Below are 24,524 nucleotides of genomic sequence, written 5' to 3'. Positions count from 1 at the left end.
TGACAGAACGGAATGGGGGGGGCTGCTGCTATGTGTAGCCCAGAATGAGTCCTTGAGGTCGGGCTGGCAGCCATTCACTCCCCCTGCAGCTCTGCTCCATCTGGAGTTTCAGAAAAAAAGGGCCATATAGTGCTGAGCGTGCGGACTGCAGAGCGCCTGTTGACAATGACAATGACCCCCTTACTGTGCAATTAGCTGGCAAATGAGAGCAGTTTATTTTCACAGCCAGATGATATCAGGTTAAAAATCAGTAGAGTGACAGTGCTGGAAAGCAGAGGGGAAAGACGAGATGGGGGATATAAAAAAGCAAAGACTGCATCATCTATTTCTACATTCATGTTGCGTCAGAGCACTTATACTTGGACAGGAGGTGAACTAAAAGCTAAGAGTGAAGAGGCTTTGAGGATGAAAAAGGAGTTTGATCTGTGCTGGAACAAACACTAAAGGACTTCTGAAGGACAGCAGGTATGGTGCTGAGATTCTGTAGCAGCCTAAACGCCCAGGAGAACAGCACACTCTGCACTGCACTTACTACATGGAAAAACCATCATTATGATAAGAGAGGCAGAGTGTGCTGTGGCTGACGGTGGCAGCTCATTCATGTAGGAAGTGTTAACAATCACATTTTCTTCTGTCATGTTACTCGTGTTGTGCCAAAAGGCAAAATGCAATCTGTCAGCCTGAGATACGCCAAGTTCAGCGTCTCACTTATACATCAGGTCCCCCTCTGGTCTTGTCTTATCATTTACTGACTGAAGCATGTAGGAAATGGAAAAAGTCATAAATGTATTCAGTAATCCCATTCAGGTTGATTGGTTTCCAAGGGAACAGACAGAGACAACAGAGTATCTTTCTTTTGTGTCCTGTTGTAAATCAAGTGAATCTTAATCCTGCCATTAGGTTTGGTTGAATTTGTAATGAAGAAGCAGGAGATTTGTGATTGTCTGCCTGCACCACACTTTTCTTTCTGCAGAAAAAGCCAATAGAATAGACTTCTTATTGTTGGCAGGATTCACTGAAAAAGGGTGTACATGTGTGTGAGAATGTTAGAATGAAAACGTTTCAATTAATTGGGGTGTTTTGTTCGTCTAGAGCCTGAATGTTTTCAGAAAAATTGTCAATCGATTTCAATCTAAGTTGGAAAAACTTGCATCATTCTGATTGGATGCAGAAAACTGTGCTCAGTTAAATCCCCTGTTTGGCTCCGTGTTGTTAAGTAAACCTCATATCACTGCTTTGACTGCTGCACATGTGCTTCCATTGATAATCCTGGATGTAACAGCTGGGTTTCCATGCTGCCAAAATGACCTTGATAAAAAACATGAAGCCCACTGATGAACATGCCGAGACAAAAACAGTTTGAGGAAAACAACAAAAGTTCAAGTAAGGCAGGTAGATATTTTACAGATTCTAAACGTTTTTCATGGAATGAAGCGACTTTGAAGTCCACACTGATACATGAGTACTAAAATAAATGTTTTTCTACAGTCATTTTCAGACCATGAAAATACTTTTTCTGAACTTAAACTAAAAGATTTACAGCCATAAATTAGATTTCTCTATAAAAATGCAGGCATCCTTTCAAAGTCTGTGGTACATTAGGTTGTAATGAAGTTATGTGAAGATACACATTTCCCTGGTTCAAAAGAAAGAGGTGAATCACATCTAAAATTTTAAAAAACGTATTGCCCTTTAAATCTTTCTGATAATGTGCACTCTAGTTTGAGGCGTTAATTTCACAAAACCACAGGAGAATTTCTATAAAAAGCATCGCTGTAATTGAAATCGTCACAATGTCACTTGTGTCTTGAAATTTCACGCTGCAACAAAGACGCCGACCTTGCAGACTGAAACGTATGCAATGTTGCCAACATCAATATTCACACATTAAAATCCATTAAGTTATGCAAGACTTGTCGAGCAGTGTCTCTTCAATGTCGGACTTAATATAACTTCCATTTTTAAGGCTGTGCGAGTCTGAAGCGGACCTGACTGTGACTCACCGTGGCAACAATTCTGCGAATAGCAGCTGAGGCCATATCCTCTCCTTTAGGCTGGCCCACCAGAGTCATACCCAGGTACTTCACGTTGAACACCATCCCCTCCAGCAGGGTCTCCTTCGTGTCTGTCCAGTTCTCTGGCAGCTCTGCTTAGACAAAAGACAGGAGATCATGAAATCAACAAAATGCTCCGGTTAAGTTTGTACAATAAGAGTCAAAGGTATTCAAGACTACAAGCATCTTTTTCATATTGGGAATGGGTTCTCGCATAATGAATACAAATGTGAGAAAATTCAATAGTTTATGAAGGGTTGCCTGAATGCTCTATTTATAGTTAGTGTCAGTCTTTTATGTTGGTTGAGCATACCGTTTCCAATACTCAGCACTGACTGCATGATCCTCACATTCTACACTATGCATAAACTTTATGAATTTAAAATGCATCTCTGATACTACTAACTGAGCCTGCCTGCTTTCACTGCTTGATAAGTAAACAGTATTGATCTCAGAAAATAAAAAATGCTACATAGACCACAAACCCTGAATCCACTGGGTTCTGATAGACTGCACAACATGGGCATCAATATCCTGCTGGGATGTGATTTCCAACCAGTGGCACCAAGCTGTACTCTAGCTGACCACGGTGCACAGAGGAGGAGGAGGAGGACGACTGTGGACATGAAGAGAGCTCCAAATATGTCTAAAAAAAATGTCCATTAAAACACAACATCCTGGGGGCGCCGGTAGCGTAGTGGTTAGTGCATGTGCTCAATATACGGAGGCTGTAGTCCTTCTAGTGGGCAGCCCGGGTTGGACTCCTTTCCCGAATGTCATTACCCACACTCTCTGCCTGATTTCTGGTTTGAAACTAACAATGTATGGATGGACATCAGGCCACATTTCATGTGAAAATACAAGTTTCAATAACCCAAAATCAACCCATAGACAACAGCTAATATTAGCATTCAACCGCAGCTGTATTATTAATGTTTCACAGTGACAGGCGTATGATAGCAAGATGAAAATTCCAAGCTAATGGCACTAGTAGCTAATCACAGTTAGAATGCTAACAAGGCAAATTGATACAGTAATGTAAACCAACACTTACTTTAGCCAGATAATGTTTTTTAGTTTACACAAATTATTGTCAAATTTGCTTCAACATTTTCACTATCCAATACATTTTGAGTAGCTGGTAAATCAAGAATGTTGATGTCATTTTTTAACCTGGAAATAAAATGTATTTTAACAGCAATCAAACATTATGACAGCATCTGACCTTCTCATCCTTGACATGACTTCAGAAGAAAATGGCCACTGAGTGAACATGATGGTTAGTGTTCTACTCCTTTCAGAGACATTTCTGTTCACTACATACACACTGACATTGAATTAGGAGGTTTAGATTGAAAAAGAGTATGGACAAAGAAGAGCATGTAGGGAGAGAGTGAGACACAATCAGTGTCCAACACTCTGTTCTGCAATACTGGCACCAAACTCTCCACATGGGCTGATGGAGCCATCTGTCACTGGCAGGCCCCATGCAGCTGTGAAGGCGACCAGCAGAGAACACCATCCCCTCACGACGCGTCCAACAACTCTGAATTATTAACTATCTTTAGTCAGACTGAAGGGGCTGCTTTAAAACCAATGAATATATTTGATGACATTAAATGTGACTGCTGTGGTTCGTGGTGAACAGTAAGGTTTGTTCTTTTGATGTCCCGGATCAGCGCTATGTGAGGGTAAGGATTAAAGGTGTCATTTTAAGAGTTCATTGAACCAAGAGAGGTTCTCTAACGGTTTATCGATCCAGGAGGAAGGAATTCATCCCCCTTTCCAATTTCCATGTGAGCCAGAGGTCAAGTTCAGCCACACAACCAGCACACATGGTGTTAGTCTTTGGCACTGAACGCTGAAGGAACACAATCAAACAAAGGAAATGATTCCTAGACGGGGTTATACTGTTAAATGTATCTTAAGGAAATGAATGCTCCTTTATTCAAAGATTTATTTAGGAAGGACAGTGGATAGAGTCAGAAATCAGGGAGAGAGAGTGGAGAATGACGTGCGGGAAAGGAGCCAGAGGTCAGATTCAAACCTGGGCCACAAGCTTGGAGGACTAATAGCCTCCATACAGTACACAGGGTGTGCAAACTAACCACTGTGCCACCAGCGGCCCTAGGATTTTAATGCTCTAAACATCACAAACAGAATTTAATTCACGTCATATGTATTGGGACCTGAGCTTACAAATCGAGAAAACTAGAGATTTTTTTTGTCCAATACCACTCTATTAAAAACTGTTTGGTCTATTTTTACATATAAAGGATGATGCAATTGGAACCTCATCACCAAAAATGACTTATAGGAGATAAAGCACCTGGTGATACAAGCCAGATTTCAGCTTTCACAAAACCATAATGAAAACATGGAAACTACACTAAATAAATTAGACTTTTTAAAAAAATCATTTTTTAAATTAACTTGGCGATACTTGGTTGCTACTTTCAGACTAACAAGCTCACTATCAACTGCTAGGGCCAAGGAGTAGTACAGCTTGTATTACTACACTATTTAACCTTTTGGTATCACAGATTAGATTTGATGGTTCGTTGGAAAGCATACCATGTTTTGTGTCGTAGCCAACATGTCTCCAACATTCATCTTCTCGGTTGCCATAATTGATTATTATTATCACTTTTTTTATTATCCTTTTCATCAACGTAAAATCAAAGACCCATTGAGATCCATTAGTGGAGGCTGTGGATCAGTGGTAGAGTCGGTGGACTCTCTGGGGTTTGATCCCCAATGTGTCCTTGGGCAAGACACTAAATCCCAAATTGTGAAACATGTGAATGTGTGTGAATGGATTAGTTAATACTGATGGATACTTTCCTTAGCAGCCTCTGCCATAAGTGTGAATGTGGTGTAAAAAACACTAAGTATAGAAAAGCGCTATACAAGCTCAAGTCCACTTAACATTGTAATTAATAATTTGAGCAGTAGGTCTTCTGTTGGAGCGAAATCAAAATCACAAGAAGTGATTGGGCTTACCAAAGAGTCAACTCTCAAAATCAAAAATATAGAGTGCTCAACCCTGAACCAGTATGGTTTTGGTCATCCCAAGCTGTTGACTTGTGGTCAAGAGATTTACTGCCTGGCTGCACCCTTCAAAATGTCACAGCAGCACAAAGCTGAAGTGCTACAGTCCATATTGTGTCTTCAGCAGACGACACACATGAATTATTAAAGAGCTCCATGTTGATGCTGCAGGGTTTCCAATATATTATCCCCCTAAAAGAGGAGCGCTTAAATTTTTAATAAATCCTGTGTGTGTCTTCAGAGGGGCTGGGACTGATAAGAGTGACAGGAACAAGCGGGGGGAGGCTAATTGGATTTTAACACGTTGAGGGAAATACTGAGGAAGAAAGAAATTGTGCAATATGAGCTTTTATTATTAGCATCCTGTGTGTTGTGATGTGCCTTTGAGTGTGTGCCAGGGTGATCTAATTTAAAATTACACAAAACAAGATTAGGAAGGGCCGGGCTGTGGCGGTGCACCGATGACGTTTGCATCTTTATTAAACTGATGCCTGGCAACACTTCGACACACCGGCTGTTGCAGCAAGTGTTCTGATACCATTATGTTCTCACAACAGCCTCAAAGTCGGGACGCACTAAAGGAATCAATGCATTGCAACAAAGAAACAGAGCAAATGAACATTTTGCTGCACTGGGCCTCTAGTAACACAAGTTATAACACCATTGCCCTGAGATGTTCAGCATTGTAAAATATTTGAAAGTCTGTTGAATGAGCATTTGATAAGTGTAGCACTTCACAGTAGCTGATCCGGGCTGTTGTAGTAAAACAAGTACCATGTGCTCTGCACGCCTTCAGCTACATGCAGCGATCACCAGCTGTCTCTTTGAGCTCCATGCTCAGTAATTGAATTTGCACCAAGACGTCAAAAACGTACCCGGGTGAATTCTGCTCCAGCTGAACACCTCCATCGACTGTTAATTAAAAAAGCAAACAGGAGCGGGAAGATACACACAAGCAAGTCAGGGCATATGCACTGCGGGCACACATATGATTATTCCCAGGATAATTGCAGAAACTGTTTGAATAAGTGTGAGCTTCAGGGTCAAACTGCAAAAAAAAGAAAAAAATCCTTTTTAGAATTTGCTCTCAGATCAGTGAATAGGCTATTTTTATCAGGCGGTTTCACACTCTATCTTGGTACAAATCCAATGAAATAAAAACAGCATCAATATGTGAGTATAAGGAAACATTCAGCCTGCTTTTAAGACCCAAGTGACACCCCCATCCTCCAACATCCTTCTTGATCTAATCTCTGTGCCGTACTTTTTTACTCATCCGATGGAACTTTGAATCTAGGACACCACCTTGACAGAGAAAATAGGCCGCACATTCAGGGATGATGGGCTACCATGGTATGTGAGTCTGTGTGTGCGTATGTGTATGTGGGTGGGGGTATATCTGCTTTTCTGATTCTGCCCTGGAGGAGGGGGGTGGGGGTGTAAAGCTAAGTCCTACCTCTCAAGCTTTTCCTCCTCTTCTTACCGTTCTCCTAATTCTATCCCTCCGCTCAACTTTCTCACCTCACTTCCTCTAGCTCGGATTGAACCCCCCCCCCCAAAAAAAATTTAAAAATCCCCCTCCTCACATTTATCCTAGAGGTTGGCCTATTAGAATGGCCTGGGAATATTGAGTACCTCTCATGTCAGAGCTACAGCGCCAACTACTCCTCCAACATTTACTGTACCACATCAACAATAGCAAAGATGGAGTCCAAAAGACTTTGTTACTAAGCAACAACAGATTCACTAACAGCTCAGCAGCAGCCAGGAGGCGGTCCCTGATAATGGCGATACTGAACACCTTGGCTAGGCATCAAAAGAAGTGTACAAACCATATAACGGTATCAGATAACAGAAGAATTACCCTGGAGAACCACATGAAGCTCCCAACTCAGGAATCCCATAAACATCCAATGAGAAAAAATACAAAACTGTGTCATGATTTAAAAATTATACCACTTCGCCTTAACTCCACAGTCCTCTCAATGATTGAAAGTTTGCTGCCTTGACAAAGTGTTGCAAAAGACTACAAAGCAAGTCTTACAACAGTGAGAAACTGCAGCAATGCTGTAAAATATTAAAAAAATGTTAAAGGCCAATTTTAATATACATATTCCATCTGCAGGACTTTTTTTCTGACCAATAGTTCTGCACCAATAATCACACTTTCACTGTTATTGCAATATGAGCATTCAGATGAAACTCATTACTAACTCTGAATTTTTGCAATGCATAATTAAATTAATTTATGTAAAGAAGCAATGATTTCTCACTCAGTATGTGTACATTTTATCCTCTGGATGACGGCCTGAGCATAACAGCCACTCTAAAATGTACTCTTTCGTTTTTTGTTTATAGCGCTTCATATCCCTAACACAACATTGAACAATGCAATCACTTATTTTGCTCATATTGTGCAATCCATAGATCTCCAAATTATACAGTAAACGTTTCAAATTTAACAAATCCTTAAAATGTATGTCTGTTTATGTCTAAACAGAAGAAGGTTTGGCCTTTTTGCTTGAAAAAGTAATTCATCAAAACAATCTTGGAAAAAAGAAAAAGTACAAAAAATAAAGACACTTACTTTCAGTCTATCTGCCAATCATGTCAGCTTTATTGTTAAAGTGACAATTAACGTATCAGTAAGACAATTTCATGGAAGTATGGCTTAGAGAGGCAGAAACTAAAAATGATGAATTAAGGTCCCTTCCTTCATTATGATCACTAACCCCAGAGCAGCCATCTGCTTGTTTGCCATTAAATCACTATTAATTATAATTCCTGTGTGTTTTGAAGCTCTTTTTAATAGAGATTTCATTGAGCTCAATGTGACGTTTTCATTTTCTGCTGCCAAAACCTGTCAGACATAGACGCATGTTTGCAAAAGCAATAAAATAGATGATTGAAATCCTCGAAGACAATAAACAGATTTAATATGCGTCAAAGAAAACACATTCAAAGCACACTGGAGTCGACAAGGCTCTGCACACAGAAAACAATTTCCTTCAAGCTTTTATTTCATTTTCCCTGACTGGAAAATACCTCATGGGTAAAATAATCCAGGTTTATGAATCAACTGTTCGCACCAGAGACTACGAATGAATCAGTTCTTATGTTTCAGCATGATCCCCTTTTCACTGATCTGCTCATAAATCGCTTTCCATTTTCAATTTATATCTGCTGTTAATCAAAATGATGATGATGTGGGTTATCGGTCTGTCTGAGCAAATGAAGACACTACAAAGTGGAAGCTGTTTAGGATAGTTTTGGAATATGAAGGAAGAAATAAAAAGTTTGTCTAACAACCACAGTGAGTCGCTTTATTATTTATGGCAACAACTGCCAATCAGAAAACACAGAATCAAACATGAGCTAGCATAACTAGGCTAATTGTAGCCAGTAATTAGCCTTCATAGCATGAATTTACCAGTATAAGAAGGGGAACTTTTTAATATACATAATTTAAAAGGATAGTCAAATGTGTGGGTAATTCGTTTTCTACCATCATTAGCCTAGCACAACGACAGCTAGCTTGGCTCTGTTAGAAGGTAAAAAGTAGTTGTAATTTGTATGAATTAGTATAATAAATTAGGTTTGTTTAAACCACACAGAGTTAAATAATAAGTTGTGGTTTTACTGGACAAAGCCAGGGTAGCTATTTCACCATTTCCAGTCTTTGCTAACACGGCTAGCAAGCTGCTTGCTGTAGCTTGATATTTAACATTAAAAAAAAAAAAAATCACAGTATTCATCAAGTTTAAGCATAAAGACAACAATATTTACCTTCATGCCAAGCAGTTCTTTCAACTAAATATGTAAATTAAAAATTCATTGTAAATGAACCAGTATTGTGTTCGAGTATAATTTCTGTGTCGAGTATAGTGACACTAAACTTGGTATCGGTATCGTAGTCTAAACTTTGGTATCATGACAACACTACCGTGTAATTATTCATTTAAAAACAGCATTTACATGTTAAGTGTCGCTTCAAGCATAAAAGATAAACCGTAAATTATTCAAAAAGATCACAAAGAACACAATCACAACTTGATGAAAGACAGTCTTATAATGTCTTCGATGGTAATTGCCCTTGACATCAGTTATGATGCAAAACATAAGCCTCGACCCCCCCTCCCCTCCCCTCCCCCTCCACCTCCACCTTTAAACAGGAAGCGTCCTCCAAAGGCTCTGTGAATGCTTAATTAGACAGGATCAAGTCCATATTTATATTCTGTATTAAACAGCCTTATCTTCTCGACTCTAAGAATATGTTTTGTCCTAAGAAGTGTCCAGAGAATTAAATAAGATTAGCTATTATGCAGACAGCCATTATTACATACTCCAAATTAAAAGTCAATACAGACACTGAGTAATGTTCCTGGATGACTTCCTGTATTCTATTTATAGCAGGCATCCAACAGGGGATAACTGTGATAATATGTGCTCTGCAGTCAGTGACAGTTGGTCGTGATGATGTTGGCAGGAAGACTGAGCCAGATATACAATCTTTGTTTTTCATGTCCAGGGTGAAGAATTCACATTGAAGGGTAGCACCACAGTAACATCCACTTTAATGGTGTTTTTACCTTAAGGTTCTAAGTTAGACCGTGCTGGTTTGGACTTTAGCCTACATCTTGTCTTGGACTTGGATGTTCCTGCAGCAGCACTTTTGTAGGACACTAAATTAAACTTAAAAAAAACAGCAGGGGGAAATGTAATGTACATAAATTCTGCTTTAGTATTGTTTTTAAATCACCAGCCACGTATATCATATTTGAATAAAAAAAAGTAATCCCCTTCCAAAACCTCTTTCAACAGCAAATATCTCTCCCTCCTATGGCGACAGGCAGCAGCAGCAAATATTTTAAATTAACAATTTTTCCCAGCAAGGAGCCTCTCAAATGATGACTGCTCTCTAAAGATTCACAAAAAGAGTCACAAAACTTAACTGTAAAGGTATTACTTTAGTAAAGTAGACCAGATCTGCCCTTACACCAGTCACTATGAGCTGCCTTAACACATGACCATGATAACTTCCTTTTTATTATTACCACATAGCCTGTTTAAAAGGCAACAGCTACCGATCTCATATAAATCATTTTTGAATTATTCTTTTGGGTCGTTGGGGAGTGTTCTGACTAACAAACTATTTCACTGTTTGGTTATGAGGACAAGTTGCCCCCTCTGTAATTAAAGGCCTTTTCCGCTAACACTTTTGTAAAACCATTTAAATGCTCATTTATCTGCTTCACCATGTTCCAATTAATCAAACACAACAGCGCAGGAGGGGAGCTTGTGCGTTACAGACTGTTTGTAATCTGCTGACAGTTGTAGTTTATCATTGACTAAAGGGCATTGAAAATGGAGGGAGACTCGCACAGTAAATGTCTACTGAAAGTGCTTTGGATCACTTTTATTGGGTGACTCAGATTCCACTGTTTGTCTACGCTGACATGCTGTCGGTTAAATTATGATTTTCACACAAAAGCAATAAAGTAAATCATTCTACCGTATGCATGATTCATCCAAGAATAAATAATTCAGGTTTTAAAGACGTGTTTAAAATATATTTTATAATATCAATACGTTTAAATGAGAAAAAAGGGGGAGAATAAACTGAATTCAAAGATACATGGAGAAAAAGATTATCAGGACTTTTAGACAAAAGGAATAGTCAAGTTCACTTGGAGAAAAAAAATCATGCCAAAATAATGAAACTCCATCTACAATGCAGACACTTTCAAACAGAGGGAAATCTTTCCTCACATATTTCTTCCTAAAGAATAATCGCTAAGCACCGTGGAAGTATTGTTTCCATTAGCAATTCAAACAGGGTATGATTTTCTCTTTGCTGATACTAATCTTCTCTCCCTGGAGTCTGCTGGCTCCCATTTCAGCATCTCCATCATCTATAAATAGCTCTCATGACAGGAATCCATTCATTAAAATAACAGATTTCATTTAAATATTTTGTTTTTTTATTAAGTTTAAAGCTGTGGATAAAAAAAAACAGAAATCTCAGGTTCCTCGATCCCAAATTCCCATCCATTATCACACTGAAGCCAAACAAGTCACCTTGAAGAGGAGCTGCTGATCTAATCTGAGACGGTGTATCTCTGCAACCCTTTAACAGCTGAGGGCTTCCCACAGGAATCCCCTCTAATGCAGTAAAACACTTTAGACCCTTCAGCTGAGTGATGGAAGGTGGTCTGACACAGGCGGATACCGCAGACTCTCAGGTCTCAGGGGAATCACAGGGATTAGAGGAGTAATCAATGTTAGTGCTTGAGCTGAGATGTACAGTTTAAAATGACTCACTTAAACTAAATGATACCCATCTGCTTGGTATATTTCTTTACTTTTCTTAACAATTCTAATGTGTACGTTACAAGATTCTGGGTAGCTTTTGGTTTCAGAAAGTTGCTGTTCATAAGGGGTGTAAGTATACGTGTGGTTTCAGAAACAAGGGGGGGATTAAATCAGTTTTTCTAACCAAAGACATAAAAAGGTCAGTGATAAACTATAAATAAACTCCTGCCATTATGTTGGCATATATTTGTATGAATCCAACAAATAATAAAGTATTACAAAAATGGTTACCATGTTTACAAAAGCATGTACTCAACAATATTATGTTTAAAATTGATTATTACCAAAGACAACTACGCAGTTTTTTTTTTTTTTACATTTTTAGCTGATTTTGAAGTCAACAATCATCTGGCTAAATAATTAATATTTAGATAATCAGAGGAAAGTGTTAATGCTGATTCAAATATCTCCCTAATCAGCTCTGCTCCATTTAATTGACAGCCATGAATTCACTGTGGCTTTATTTGTGTGCTTTGTTTTAACCAGAATTCACACAAATACTGTTTTAAAAAAAAAAAAAAAAATAGGTAACACAAGTTTTCCATTCCACCTTAGTGATATAAAGTTATTTTTAGGAGTCGGGGCTCCTCGGTGCTCTCGATGCTGAGCTCAGATGGGGACATGATGTGTCACAAACGGTGAGTGGTGTTTGAATTTTTCAGGAGAACAGAACAGGGAGATGGGATTCAGCTCTCCAGTGGAGGAGTAGGTTCAAATGATATGCACTCACACACACATTCACACACACATATATTCACAGGCATCTGCAGTAAAAATCTCCCTCTCACACACACACTGGCAGAATAATGATGGATAAGACGGTAAAAACAGTCTTTACACCTGAGTGACACCATCAGTCTAACAGACAGCTGTCAGATATCAAACAGTGAAAGTACCTGGATGTTAGGACCCCACTGTACCCACTAAACAAGAGGGTTGTCTAAGTGTGTGTGTATGTATGTGTGAGTATATATGTGTGTGTGTTACTGTGTGAGAGTGTGATGTTGCAGCTCTCCGTAGATAGGGCCCCTCAGTTTCGTGGTGTTGCATAATTCACTTCACTTCAGGGCAGGGAACTTGTTGGTGCTAAAAACAGCCCAGAGAGAGAGCCTGCACAGAGCAGCAGAATAGTGATGAGCTGTATATAAGTTTGAGTCATGTGTTTATGAAGGTGAAACAGGGAGCCAGGCACGTTTACATCCGAGCTAGGCCGTGGGAGTGAACGTTGCCATCATGAAATCCATATCTGCTTCACATGATCAAATTTAAACTCAGAGATCCTGGAAGGCTTTAAAAAGAACATAAAAGTAACCACACGTTGAACCACTAACAGCAGACACAATGCATGTAACACATGACAACATTTTATACACTTGCCATGAAAACAACTCGCAGGGGTCTCACGAAGAAAATCGATATAAAATATGATGTGGAGCAGTTTTTAATAACATGAGGCCAAGGCTGAAAAATCAATATTTGTGGAGGGCAACTATGAAGGAAAATCGCTCGCAGCTGCAAATGTAACAGGCACAAGACAGCATGAGGAAAGAAGAAAAAAGTACTGTCATGAAAAATTGGATTCAGAATATGAATTTAGAGTTCAAACAAAGACGCAACTAAATCAATACATAAAGGTAATTGTTGCCCCAGGAGGGAAACTTTGACATTTTCCAAACTAAACAGAAATGGGATATTGAAAGATTTAAGAAAACGCTGACACTCCAGCAGCACAAACAAACACACGAACACACAAACATCTCAGCGATCCCTCACACCTTTGTTCCGACAACAGAGCAACGTAGGATCCACGTTTTCAAAATATCGTCGGCTAAAAACATCCCCTGTTATCCTTAAAGCACGTGGAAGAATTAAGGTGAATCTCCTTGGCACTTTGGGGATTTTAAGGCATTAATACCAAAATGAGAGCTGTGGAATAAAAGGACAGATGGGCAACCTGCTAAGCTTTGACTAAACCAAGACCTAGGACAGAAAAAGAAAAGAGGCATTATAACATTTCAAAACAGCCATGGCAACCTCAGGATTATAGCACAAGACGACAAGCGCAACAAGAAGAGCGTTTAGTGGAGGGGAGTACTTGGCGACCCAGCGTGGGGTAGGAGTAGTGCTGCGTTCACCAGCACAAACAAACAACAAATAAATGCTGCACAGTTTCATGTAACCTAATCCAAGCATGGTTTGTGTGACAAAATCCTAAATACACATGTTCTATATTTACACAAACAGAATCATATTAAATTGTTTACATCATTTCTCACAGCAGATTGCTGTTCAACACAAGTATAATTCTGCTGGAGGTTGCTGCCTGTTAAAAGAGAAGCTTTTCTGTGCCACTGTTCTCTTCCTTTCAACGTTTAGCTTAACTTTGTTAAATGTTTTCATAGCTTCCGTAGTGATAAGCAACTGAAAAGAGAATGAGGAGGGGAAATCTGGAGGGAAAGCCGACCATATTTCGAGGTAAAATAATATATTTGATATATACATTATTAGCTAAGCACAGACAGCAGCTAACGTTGGCATTCAGCCACACAGTACATAATATTACAAGTAGGAGCTGGTTGGAAGCTAATGGTGCGTTCCATTGACCGTGGAACTCAAATCTCTAAGCTGGGAATGATGTCACATCCGAGTTAATCGCGTTCAAGTTGCAAGTCAAACAAGTAACATGGACGCCCCCAGGAGTACCTTTGTTTTGTTACTACCTGCTGATAACATCACACTACGTGATAGTTTACAGATACAGATAGAACTCGCACGATACTTTCAGTGTGAATGATTTAATCACACCAAAAGAGGACTAAGCTGCTAATATACACAAAAGTTACAGCTTAAAGTTTCCGTTACTGTTGACGCACGTAGCAGCCATGTTGGATTTTAAGTTTCTGAGTCAGAATTCCGACTTCAGGGGGGCTGATGACGTAACAGACCGGTAAGTCAGAATTTCTTACTTCCGAGATCAAATGGAACAAACCATAATATTACTGTTTGAGCAACATGATTCAACAGGAGGGGTGTAAATTCCTGGCTGATCATTACTTCACTTCTTGGCTAACATCAAAAACATTAAGTATGGTTCAATGTCAATACAGATTTTCACTATCAAGTTACTCGTGTTTACTGATAGACACAACAGTACAATGCTATGACTTTAGCTTCCAAACCAAACTGCGACATCAGAGGAAAATTGCAGCTATATGATAACAAACAACAAGAGGGTTACACTGTATTTGTCCATATTTCATTGTAATCAATGAATGAATTGCATACACATTTCAGTCTGAACAGCACTGTTTAGTAGAACACAATTCATGAGCCCTCATTCTAGCATGGTTTAAAACAACACAAATCACACATAAGCAGGGCTTTATATGGGACAGGCATAATTATACGTCATCTGATGTCACTAACAGTGGGGAAGAAGGCTGTCATTAAAAAAAGTGTATAAAGTTCCACAGAAAAGAAAAGTTATTGGAGAGAAGTGGGAAGCCTGTCTGTGCTGAGCTGTCACAGAGTTAGCTGTGCTTTTTGACAATAATCCAACTAATCACACTGTCAGAGGATTTAGCTCATGTCGTTCTCTTTTGACAAACTTGAAAGGGATAAAAAAATAAAAAAAAAGGTCATGCACTCAAACATAAACCCTCTCTGGTGTTACTCTCACCGCTAAACAACACATCATTTGAAGGTAATACTTTTGTGTTCTTACTTTTTTGATAAATTCATTAAACTAACTGTCCATGAAATGGGCATTGGCTAACGAGTACTTTTCCATGGTGAAAAATACAAAATCCATTTCAAGCAAATTAACCACTTACACAGAATGCAGAGAAGTTAATGTTTCCTCTCTGGTCAATAGAAGGCTGCTGGAATCCCGATAATCTACTCTGAAATGGGAGCTCTTTGAATCTGTGAAATGAGAAACCCTGGGCCTGCACAATGGGTTTTTAGAACTCAAATCATAAATGTGATGCAAGCGGAAGCTCGCAACTTGGGACAGCCTCTGATCTTAGAATTACAAAATCCATTAGACAGGTAACTTTCCCCAAAGCACGCTCCATGAAACCTCATTAGCAGCACTTTATCATCTTATCTGTGCTCAGACTGTGACTGGAGTGTGCGAGCATGAATTATGCAGAGTATAGGCTGGAAATCTGCTCGGTTAAATCATTGGATGACACACTGAAGCTCAGCTCGGAACACATATTGGCTTGACTGGTCTTATAAAATGACTGAGTGTGTTCTATATCCAATCTAGATCTGTGGAAGTGCAAGGTGCAATAAATGGATTTCTCCTTTAAACAACAAGAGATGATGGACCGTGAGGTTATAAAAACAACTAAAGCTTTGCTGTCCTCTTTGAAAATACTCACTTAGAGTTCACAGTGTGGCATCATGCTTTGACCATTTATGTAGTTGATAATGTTTTTCTTATGCAAGGACTTCCTGCTTCTTGCTTTAGAACTGAAAGTGAAGCCTCAAACAGTTGCCTGAACTATTTATCAGGGAGAGTAGTACGCAAGCCGACTGACAGAAGCTCCATCACTAACAAATATTGGATAGATTAAAGCTTTCTCTCTTTAAATACATCTGATGTCTGATGCTAAAAATAAAACACTCAGAACACTTTATACATAAAGAACACTTCCTGTATCTTCAGCCCTGCCTCAAGTTGTTCTCTCTCATTCTAATTCTTGGTGCTTCATTTTGTGTGTGTGTGCGTTTACAGAGCCTTGCTGTAAAGGTCATTCACTAACCTTTACTGTAGACATCATCTTAGATAAATCATGCCCCTAACCCCTGGAGAGGGAGCATTGGGACAATGTAGAGGTTCAGCGAATTAGTCCCACTAGTTTCTCAAAGTTTACAGTGGTATAGGGCTGCACAAGAAATCGCAATGTCAACGTTTTCGCAATTTGAGCATTCACAATAAACACATCGCCAAAGTCTGAAATAACTGCGACAAAAAAAAAGGAATTATAATATTGAAAGAAGAAAATATTCTCATCACAAACTGAATTTTACAATACATGAAAGAAATATTTGATATAAACAAGAAATTATTTCTCACCTGTTGGAAGCAGACATTGCAATACTAACCATGCTATCAGCTACCGTTAGAATAATTGGTGCCAATTGTGTGATAAAAGATGCACTACAGCTGATATATTGCAGCAGATAGGCACAGAAACTGTGAGGTCATAGCTTATGCACACTTTTATATGTCTTTATTTACTGCACTGCATTTGGTTACTGAAATATTGAACAATGTGAGCACATGTTGTGCATTTTTTATGGTTCTGGTTCCATTTTCTACATGTTTTATAACATCATGCAGCCCTAGTATAAACCAAAGAAATAAATTAAATATTTGTTCTGCTAACTGTATGTCATAGGCTAGGTTTCTGTAATTTGAATCGGCTTCTCAGTCAACACAGACAGGGTTTTTTTGGTAATCCCCGGCTGTGTTTTTCCCGCATTTAATCTGCATCATAACACAGACAAAATGCTCCATCAGACCCCAATTATCAACTCCTCATCTGGAAGCAAATGATCCCTAATGACTTTTCCAAACCCTAATCCCTGTCTTCGTCCCTCTCGATCACACACTGTACTGCTGACAGTCGCGTGATCATCACCCAGTATATTCCCACCATGCCCTCCCTTTGCCTCTGCTCATCCTCCTCCTCACTGCATTGCCCCTGACTCATGGGTAACCGAGTCTTAACGAGCCATTGAGAGATAATTGCTCCTCCAGGGTCAGTGCTAACTGACACCACTGCGTCCTGAACGCCATTCAGACATGACCCTGTCAGCTGTAATACAAGCGCAGGCTTGGACTCACCGCCTTATTTGTGCAGTCCACTCGTTTCACATAAAGCTCTTTAAGGACTTCAAAGCACACCAGTAAAAACTGCATGTTCTGATATTTGCCTCAGAGCTTAAAAGCCTTCAAACAAAAACAGTCTTTATTGTATTTTTCTTTTATATTGATCAAAGCGCCATGCAGCTTAAGCCAGGTCTGATATTTACAACCGTAACAATACAACATTTTTTCTTTTCAAACCCAAGGACAAAGTCTTACTGGATTTAATGGAGTCTGTCCCAAAGCTACACCATCTCAAACTGATGCATACAGCTTGAACGTCCTTGGTGCCAAGGGCAAGTGTGTGTGACTTCTGAGATACAGAAAGGTCTTTTTCTGCTGCTCTCTGACGTGATCCAAAGAAACGGCTTGTACTCCAGGCACATGCTGTGTCCTCTGCCATTCTGCCAGGGGCTCTGACCTCAACAGATGATGACTAGCGGCCCACGAGGGGCGACGGGAGAGGGCTGTACATGTCAGTGCTGTGCTGGCAAGGGAACTGAAGACTGTGTACCAGTCCAGAAATAGGTTGTTTCATGGTAGTAAGCTGGTGTGAAAATGTGATTATTTACTCGTTGAAAGAGTTCCTCTTTACATTGCTACGGCAACATGTCTACAGTACCCGATCATCCTGGATTTAACTTACTTAGCATGCAGACTGTGTGGGTCCTCTGTGGTTTGTAAAGAAGGTTTGCAGTAGATTCATAATCATGTGGGAAACATTTATACATGTTAAAAAAAAAGGAGTGCACCCCCCAGTAATCTTCCAACACACTTCAATTGGCAAAACATATGTACCAATAATAGATCATGCAACTCCAAAAACCCAACTACAGCATCAAGTTCTTTATAGAAGTCACATCACCACTCACAGGCTCTACCGTAAGAGCATCAGCCATTGTTCATATTGTCCAACTGCATTATAACTACTTGCTCCATGCCTCTGCCTATACATTCAAAACGTCTGGTAGGAGATCATAAGCAGGTCCTCTGCGATCCCCCAGCATCCCCCTTAGACCCATCATTGCAGAACTTGGTGATCTCTTCCTTATACGCACTTCCAAACACCGCTCACAATTCATATTAATGTCATGAACCGTCGGCTTAAAAAGGTCATATTACTGGCTCAGTTTACTCACAAGACCACTCAAATCTGGAAAAACTAACAGCATCACTTCACCTGAGGACACCTGGTCGCCCTTTTTGCAAAACCTTCAACCATGATCCCGCCAAGTTCTCCACACATGGTTCCTCGTGTATGTCTCACATCGGATTGTAAAGTGTTACTCTGTTTGATATCTTTTGTATACATTTATATATTTGCCCGCGTATTAAAGATACAGGTCATGAAGACATAGGTGGCGATTGCATGTATGTTTGTTAGGCTTCATTTAGACTTTACAGGACCTTTATGAGAAGACGTACAACACTTGTGCAGAGTTTGGCACATGATTCAACAGAGGAGGAACAGTTACAATAGAACAATGTCTTTTGTTCTCCAAAATGCTGCTTCAGTGTTGTACTTCACAAGATTTTTTATGTATTTTATTGTTGTAGCCTTTGGTTTTAACCTCTCTTTTGATAGTTAGATGTAGAACACATGTCGCATGATTAAAATAATACAATTAGAGGTGGGAGCTGGTGCAGATAATAATCAGAGGTTGTAGGTTTCTTTTGGAAGATTGACTTGAGAAGAACCTTCTCAACAACTTTAAATTGTCTTGTTTAAAGTGTTCAAAAATTTCTCTTTATTGGTCTGCATAGGAGGAGAAACTGAAGTCATTGATGTATTACTCTGCTCTTAATCAGTCAAAGCAGGTACAGTAAGCTTTTTTCTAATTTTATCTCAAGACTGTCCCTTGTTGCTGCAGCCTGAGCGCTGACCTCACTGCGTTCACATCAGACTTTTGCTTCATTGGATGTTTTAGAGGTATGCTCCTTTATCTTTCCCAGTGGGATGGCTGTCATGACATCTACATGTGACTCTTGGGCACATTCAGTCATCGTCTAGACATTAAACTGACAGGTGTAATAAAATAAAATCGGAGGTGCATGTCATGACGCTTTTAAGACCAATGTATCCCTCCATTAAGTGTACCCTTAAACTGGTGCTTAAGGTCAAGTGCTAATACAATTTGTATTAAGTAAGTGTGTTAAAAGGGTTTTTCCAATGGGCCTGCACTGTTCTATTCAGTCAAATGCTTCTGTCTCACCTCACCCTTAAAACAAAGCATGAATGTTTAAGCTTTAACATCGATAGTTTGGGATATAAAACACTTTCTCTCTCTCAACAGTAACTCTGCTGCCTGATGTTAATTTAATCTGATATTGATTCTCCATTAAATTACAGAGTATCTTCAACATATCTGTTCAACAACTTGGCAAGCCACAGTTAAAATAAAGAACCTATCGACAAATTAATTGCACAGTCAATAACCGAGGTTACTAAACTAAACCCACTTTACAATGTGCTTGAAATGTACCTCAGCCAGTAGACAGGACACGAATAATGAATCCCTTTTTTTTTTTTACTTTACTCACACTTAATTTGCAGCTGCACAGTTGCCTTATTTGCATTCCTTCAGCCAGCTTTGTCGCATTGCCACATGCTGGCATACAGATGCTGTCCTCTCTCCAAATTGCCTGCGAAGTAGCTTCTGGACATCAGCAGCCTCCCTGTCTGTGTGTAACCCTTTGTGACTGCTGTGTTTCACGTTTTTTCCAGCCTGATTCCTCTGGTGTCTCTCAGACACAAACTGCTCCTGTCATCAGGCAGCTGGATTCTGCTGTGATCATCCTGCTCTTCCCCCCCGTTGTCTTTCTGACATCAACAACAGTCAGGGAAGAAGAACACGAACCAGAGTCTCTTGCTAACAATGTGACTCAGACAATATCTGTGTTCAGGGTTTGTTTGTCATCTTTTGTTATCATGAATTACCCATGGCCAAGACAGAGAGAGATTGTAAAGTGATGATGCTGGAAACAAATATCAAAAGTTTTAGTCCATCAACCACCAAGCAAACAAACCGTTTAGGAAAAACTGTCCTTTAACGTTGACATTTTCTTCTTAAAAGGCAGAATGTGCACATAAATACAGCAGAAATCAAAAATATCCTCTGTAAATGTCTCTCTGAGTCATGACTGTCTACAATGAATGAGAAGCGTGAGTCTCACCAGCTGTACAGATGTCAGAGCCGCGTATACCTCATGATCACATGGACGGGACGGCCTTGTGTATAAAGCCGTTTCAATCAAGGACTAAAGAGAAAAGAAGAATAACAGTCTACTCACGGCTTATTTGGATGTCACGTAAGTGTTTTCAGATCACGGTCATTCCGTGTAAATCTATGTGCAATATGAAGCTATGAGTCAAGCAAAGTGTGCTAACATTAGTCTGCTAACACAACAATGAAGGCCACGGGCGATTGCAGCACGTGCAAAGGACAATTTTGTCCACCGCTTGCGCTTAATGGTGCTTTTATAGTGCGTTCTATTTGATAACTCCTTCTTGCTAACGCGAGTGGAGGGGGGTTAGAGGTGTGCCGCTGGAGGAGAACGGAGGCTTTAGGACAGCCGAGGTGTCGCCAAACAGCCATGTGTTTTGGTTTAGTTCTGGTGCTCAGGTGCGACATCTACTGGATCAAAAAGTTGCACATTCTTCCTTTAAATTCAGAAACATAATGCATCCAAAGCCATTTTAGAGACTCATTTAATTCCCAAGAGAAAACTTTTGAGTCCCACAGCCTTAAAACTCATTACTTCATTTATGTAGAACATTTCCTGGAGAGAGTGAAGACACGGAGCACGCTCTCCTGGCTGTGAAATTAATCAGTCATGTTTAATGGAAGCTGGCATGGACGTCTGATTATCTACTAAGCAGGAATCCAGGATGAGGCAAAAGCAGCATGCTAGCATTTAAGGCAGTGAAGAGCTCACAGGCAAATGTAGCCGCAGGGAGGGAGCGTTCAAGACAACACTTCACACATCGGTGAGACAGCAGAGCTGCAGGCAGCAGGGCAGCCCCTCTCTCTCTGCTATCACTGATGGTGTGACAAGGTTCAATGCTCTGACCCTTCAGTCAGCCCTCACAGCCTCCTGTATTTCACTAGACCCCAGGCGCAAGCATGCACATATCATATGACACATCTTCCATTATTTGAATAACTAGGAACAAAAGATACAGTACTTTCAAATCGGCTACTGATAGTGATTTTGTTGCACTTCCCTTATTCCTTCACAGTTGTCTTTCAGGTCATTTGAATTGTCTTCTGAGGATGAAAAACTTCAATATGGGATTTATAGTATTGTATTGTATGTGTTTATAACAGTAGGGCTGGGCAATACGGATCAAAACGCATATCTCGATATTGTCTTGGGGGGGCGGGGAGGGGGCGATACATGATATATTCATACATTTTTATTCAAAAAAGAATAATAAAATCTATTTAAGTTGAGTTCTAAGACAAATCGCCATGGGCCAAACGCTAAATGTCTTTCATTAACAGTCGGGTGCACAATGTCAACATGGACATGAAAAATTACAAAAATATAAACTAAAATAGGTGAACTGCTAGTTGTACGGATGACACATAAAACCATATTTGAATGCAACATAAACTATATCGATATAAAACGATATTGTCTTCCCTGTCATCTTTTTTGAAAATATATCGATATCTCATAAAATCTTCATATATCGCCCAGCCTTAAATAACATGTAGGGACGGCAGTAGCTCAGTCTGTAGGGACTTTGGTTGGGAACTGGAGGTTCAACAGTTCAAGTCCGGTCACTGACCAAGAAAATTGAAATTGTCCTGGTAGCTGAAGAGGTGCCAGTCCACTTCCTGAGCACTGCCAAGGTGCCATTGAGCAAGGCACCGAACCCCCCAAAAAACAGCTCTGAAGCGCTCACTGTGGGCAGCCCCCTCACTCTGAGACCTCAATTAATTGCACGTCCATAGGATCCTGTTTGTGTGTGATTAATAAAGTATAACTTATAAATTATTTCACCTTGAGTGGCTCAATGTTATATTGTAATCTACCTCAGGTTTATGCATTATGAGATTAAAAAGTAACAAACCTTTCAATAATTAATCAAGAACTATGTGATTTTTTTTATTTATTTTAGTCTACAAGTTTCTTGTTTTGTTTGTTCATAATAAATTCAATTACATGTGTACAGTACAACACATATTAATCTCTCAACTATTAGTCACTGAAAAGTTCACATTTGTATTTGAATTTCCTGAATAAACAATTAGAACAATTTCTCTATTAAAACATCTTGGTCAGATTAATTCTTTGTGACTCAAATAATCGATTATTCGGTTAATTTCCGGTGTCCGTTTGAATTCGCTAGTTTTTTTTTTTTTTTAAAGCCACAGCTGTTAAAATGGGAAAGGGACAACTTGCAGTGGGAACAGCTCACACGGAAGTAAAATAAACCAATAACAATTGAGACAAAACTACACAACACACCACAAGAGGCTACAGCTTGTAATTGTACTGTTTTTGTTTGTTACTGAGAAACAATAGTAGGCCTACATTGAGCTTGGATAGATTTGGCAACAGGACAAACAAAAGCTCTCGAGGAAGAAAACACCAACAGCAGCCAGAGGCACAGAGTGTCCTTCTTTTTCCCTCTCTACATTTTTACTGCTTCTGCTTCATCGCCAAAATCTTAACAACATTGTAACAAATCCAAACATTAACACACTTCTCGTCTCACTCACTTTCGTGCTTTGAAGTTCCCCATGTGTGCCGCGGGACTCCGGGGCTCTTGATAATCGCTCTGCCGGCGGATTTGAGGGCATCCATCCCGAGGTGTGTCTGCTCTCCGGCAGGTGGATTCCCCAGTCTCCGGACCACGAGGGGGGGCGGGGGGGCAAATACAGCAAGCCGGAATCGACGGTGGATGCACCAACAGAGAGGAAAAGACGGAAAGGAAGCTCCAGTAATATAAGTTCCCACCCTTAATGGCTGTCGTTTGCTCTCCACGCACAGACTGAAGAGCCCAGCACGTGCACCTACTGCACCGCTGCCAAAGTTAAGGGCGTGTCCTTCCAACCTTGATCATCTCACAGTCACCGAGCGCCCTTTAAAGTGCTCCAGTCTCAAGTCCTTCAGGGAAAAAACATTACCGTGGAAAAGATTCACTAATGGTCAATGAGCTTACAATTGCTTCCACTTTCACAGGAGTTATATATGGTTTATTGACTATTACATGACACACTGTATCTGTTCTATAAAAGAGCTGCATTATCCCTTTATTATAGTGACCTGCACCAGAAACAATACGCTGTTGTTTTTTGATTCACTTTTCCCTGCCTCCCCTGGTTGTTAAGGTGGGTCAAAAATATCTGCTAAAATTAGATGGTGAGAATACATTTAATCGAGTAACTCAATGTTAAGTTATTGGGTACTATAGGGATATAGTCAATCCATTTAATGCTGTTTAGGCCTATATATCTAAACTACATTTCAGAGGCTGGAAGTGACTTTAATATGCCTTTTAATATAGATTAAAAAAAACATTGGCTTCAAGTTAATTCAAACTCTCCAGTGAATATTACACAATACATAATGATGTATTACTATGAGTGTACAGTAGTATTAAGAAATCAAACTTGGGACCACCTTCTCCAGTTGAAATATTAAAGTGATGTTAACTTTTTGACAATGGGTACTTTGGCGTAAATTTATGCTCAGTATCAAATGATAGTCAACCAATTGAAACTAATGCTTTAAACTTCAGTATGATGGCGCCCTCTTCAGATTGAAGCTTGTAATTACAAGCTTGCCCCCCCCCCCCCCCCCCCCAATCTTTTCAGTATGTGTACTCTGTAGTAATATTTAAATGTTCATTGTACAGTACTAAAAGAATGTGTTAAGTTCCTTCCAACAAAATAAATGAGAAATTACTTTTTAAATCATCCCTAAAATAATACAAATACATGTTTGAGCGTCATTGTCACCTCAGCCTATATGTGTTTTTGTAATGGATCATTGTATATCAGGACATACATAACAAATAACAGGTGGTTAAAGATCTTTGAATTTGACTTGACATTTAAGAGTAAAGACTTCAAAACATGTGCAAAGATATAGTCTGCAACATCCCCAGTTTGGTTTCCAAGAGAAAACAAGTTCATGACAGATACAAAACA

At 39.6% G+C, this 24,524-nt stretch overlaps 1 protein-coding gene across 2 annotated transcripts in view; it reads right to left on the bottom strand.

The window, feature by feature from the left end:
- The window catches only part of si:dkey-71h2.2 (low density lipoprotein receptor adapter protein 1), a 38,698-nt gene extending 15,267 nt beyond the window's left edge, over window positions 1-23,431 (bottom strand). For both annotated transcript variants that reach the window (XM_061052172.1, XM_061052173.1), the window contains exons 1-2: window positions 23,091-23,431; window positions 2,004-2,146 (exon numbers count right to left, since the gene is read on the bottom strand). In XM_061052172.1, coding sequence (XP_060908155.1) covers window positions 2,004-2,146; window positions 23,091-23,175 — 228 coding nt within the window. In that variant the 5' untranslated portion in view covers window positions 23,176-23,431. The remainder of the gene's footprint in view (window positions 1-2,003; window positions 2,147-23,090) is intronic.
- Window positions 23,432-24,524: the final 1,093 nt, after the last annotated feature.

This window comes from Labrus mixtus, chromosome 12 (assembly GCF_963584025.1).
Source record: "Labrus mixtus chromosome 12, fLabMix1.1, whole genome shotgun sequence".
Classification (NCBI taxonomy): domain Eukaryota; kingdom Metazoa; phylum Chordata; class Actinopteri; order Labriformes; family Labridae; genus Labrus; species Labrus mixtus.
This window is presented reverse-complemented; position numbering and strand designations above follow the sequence as displayed.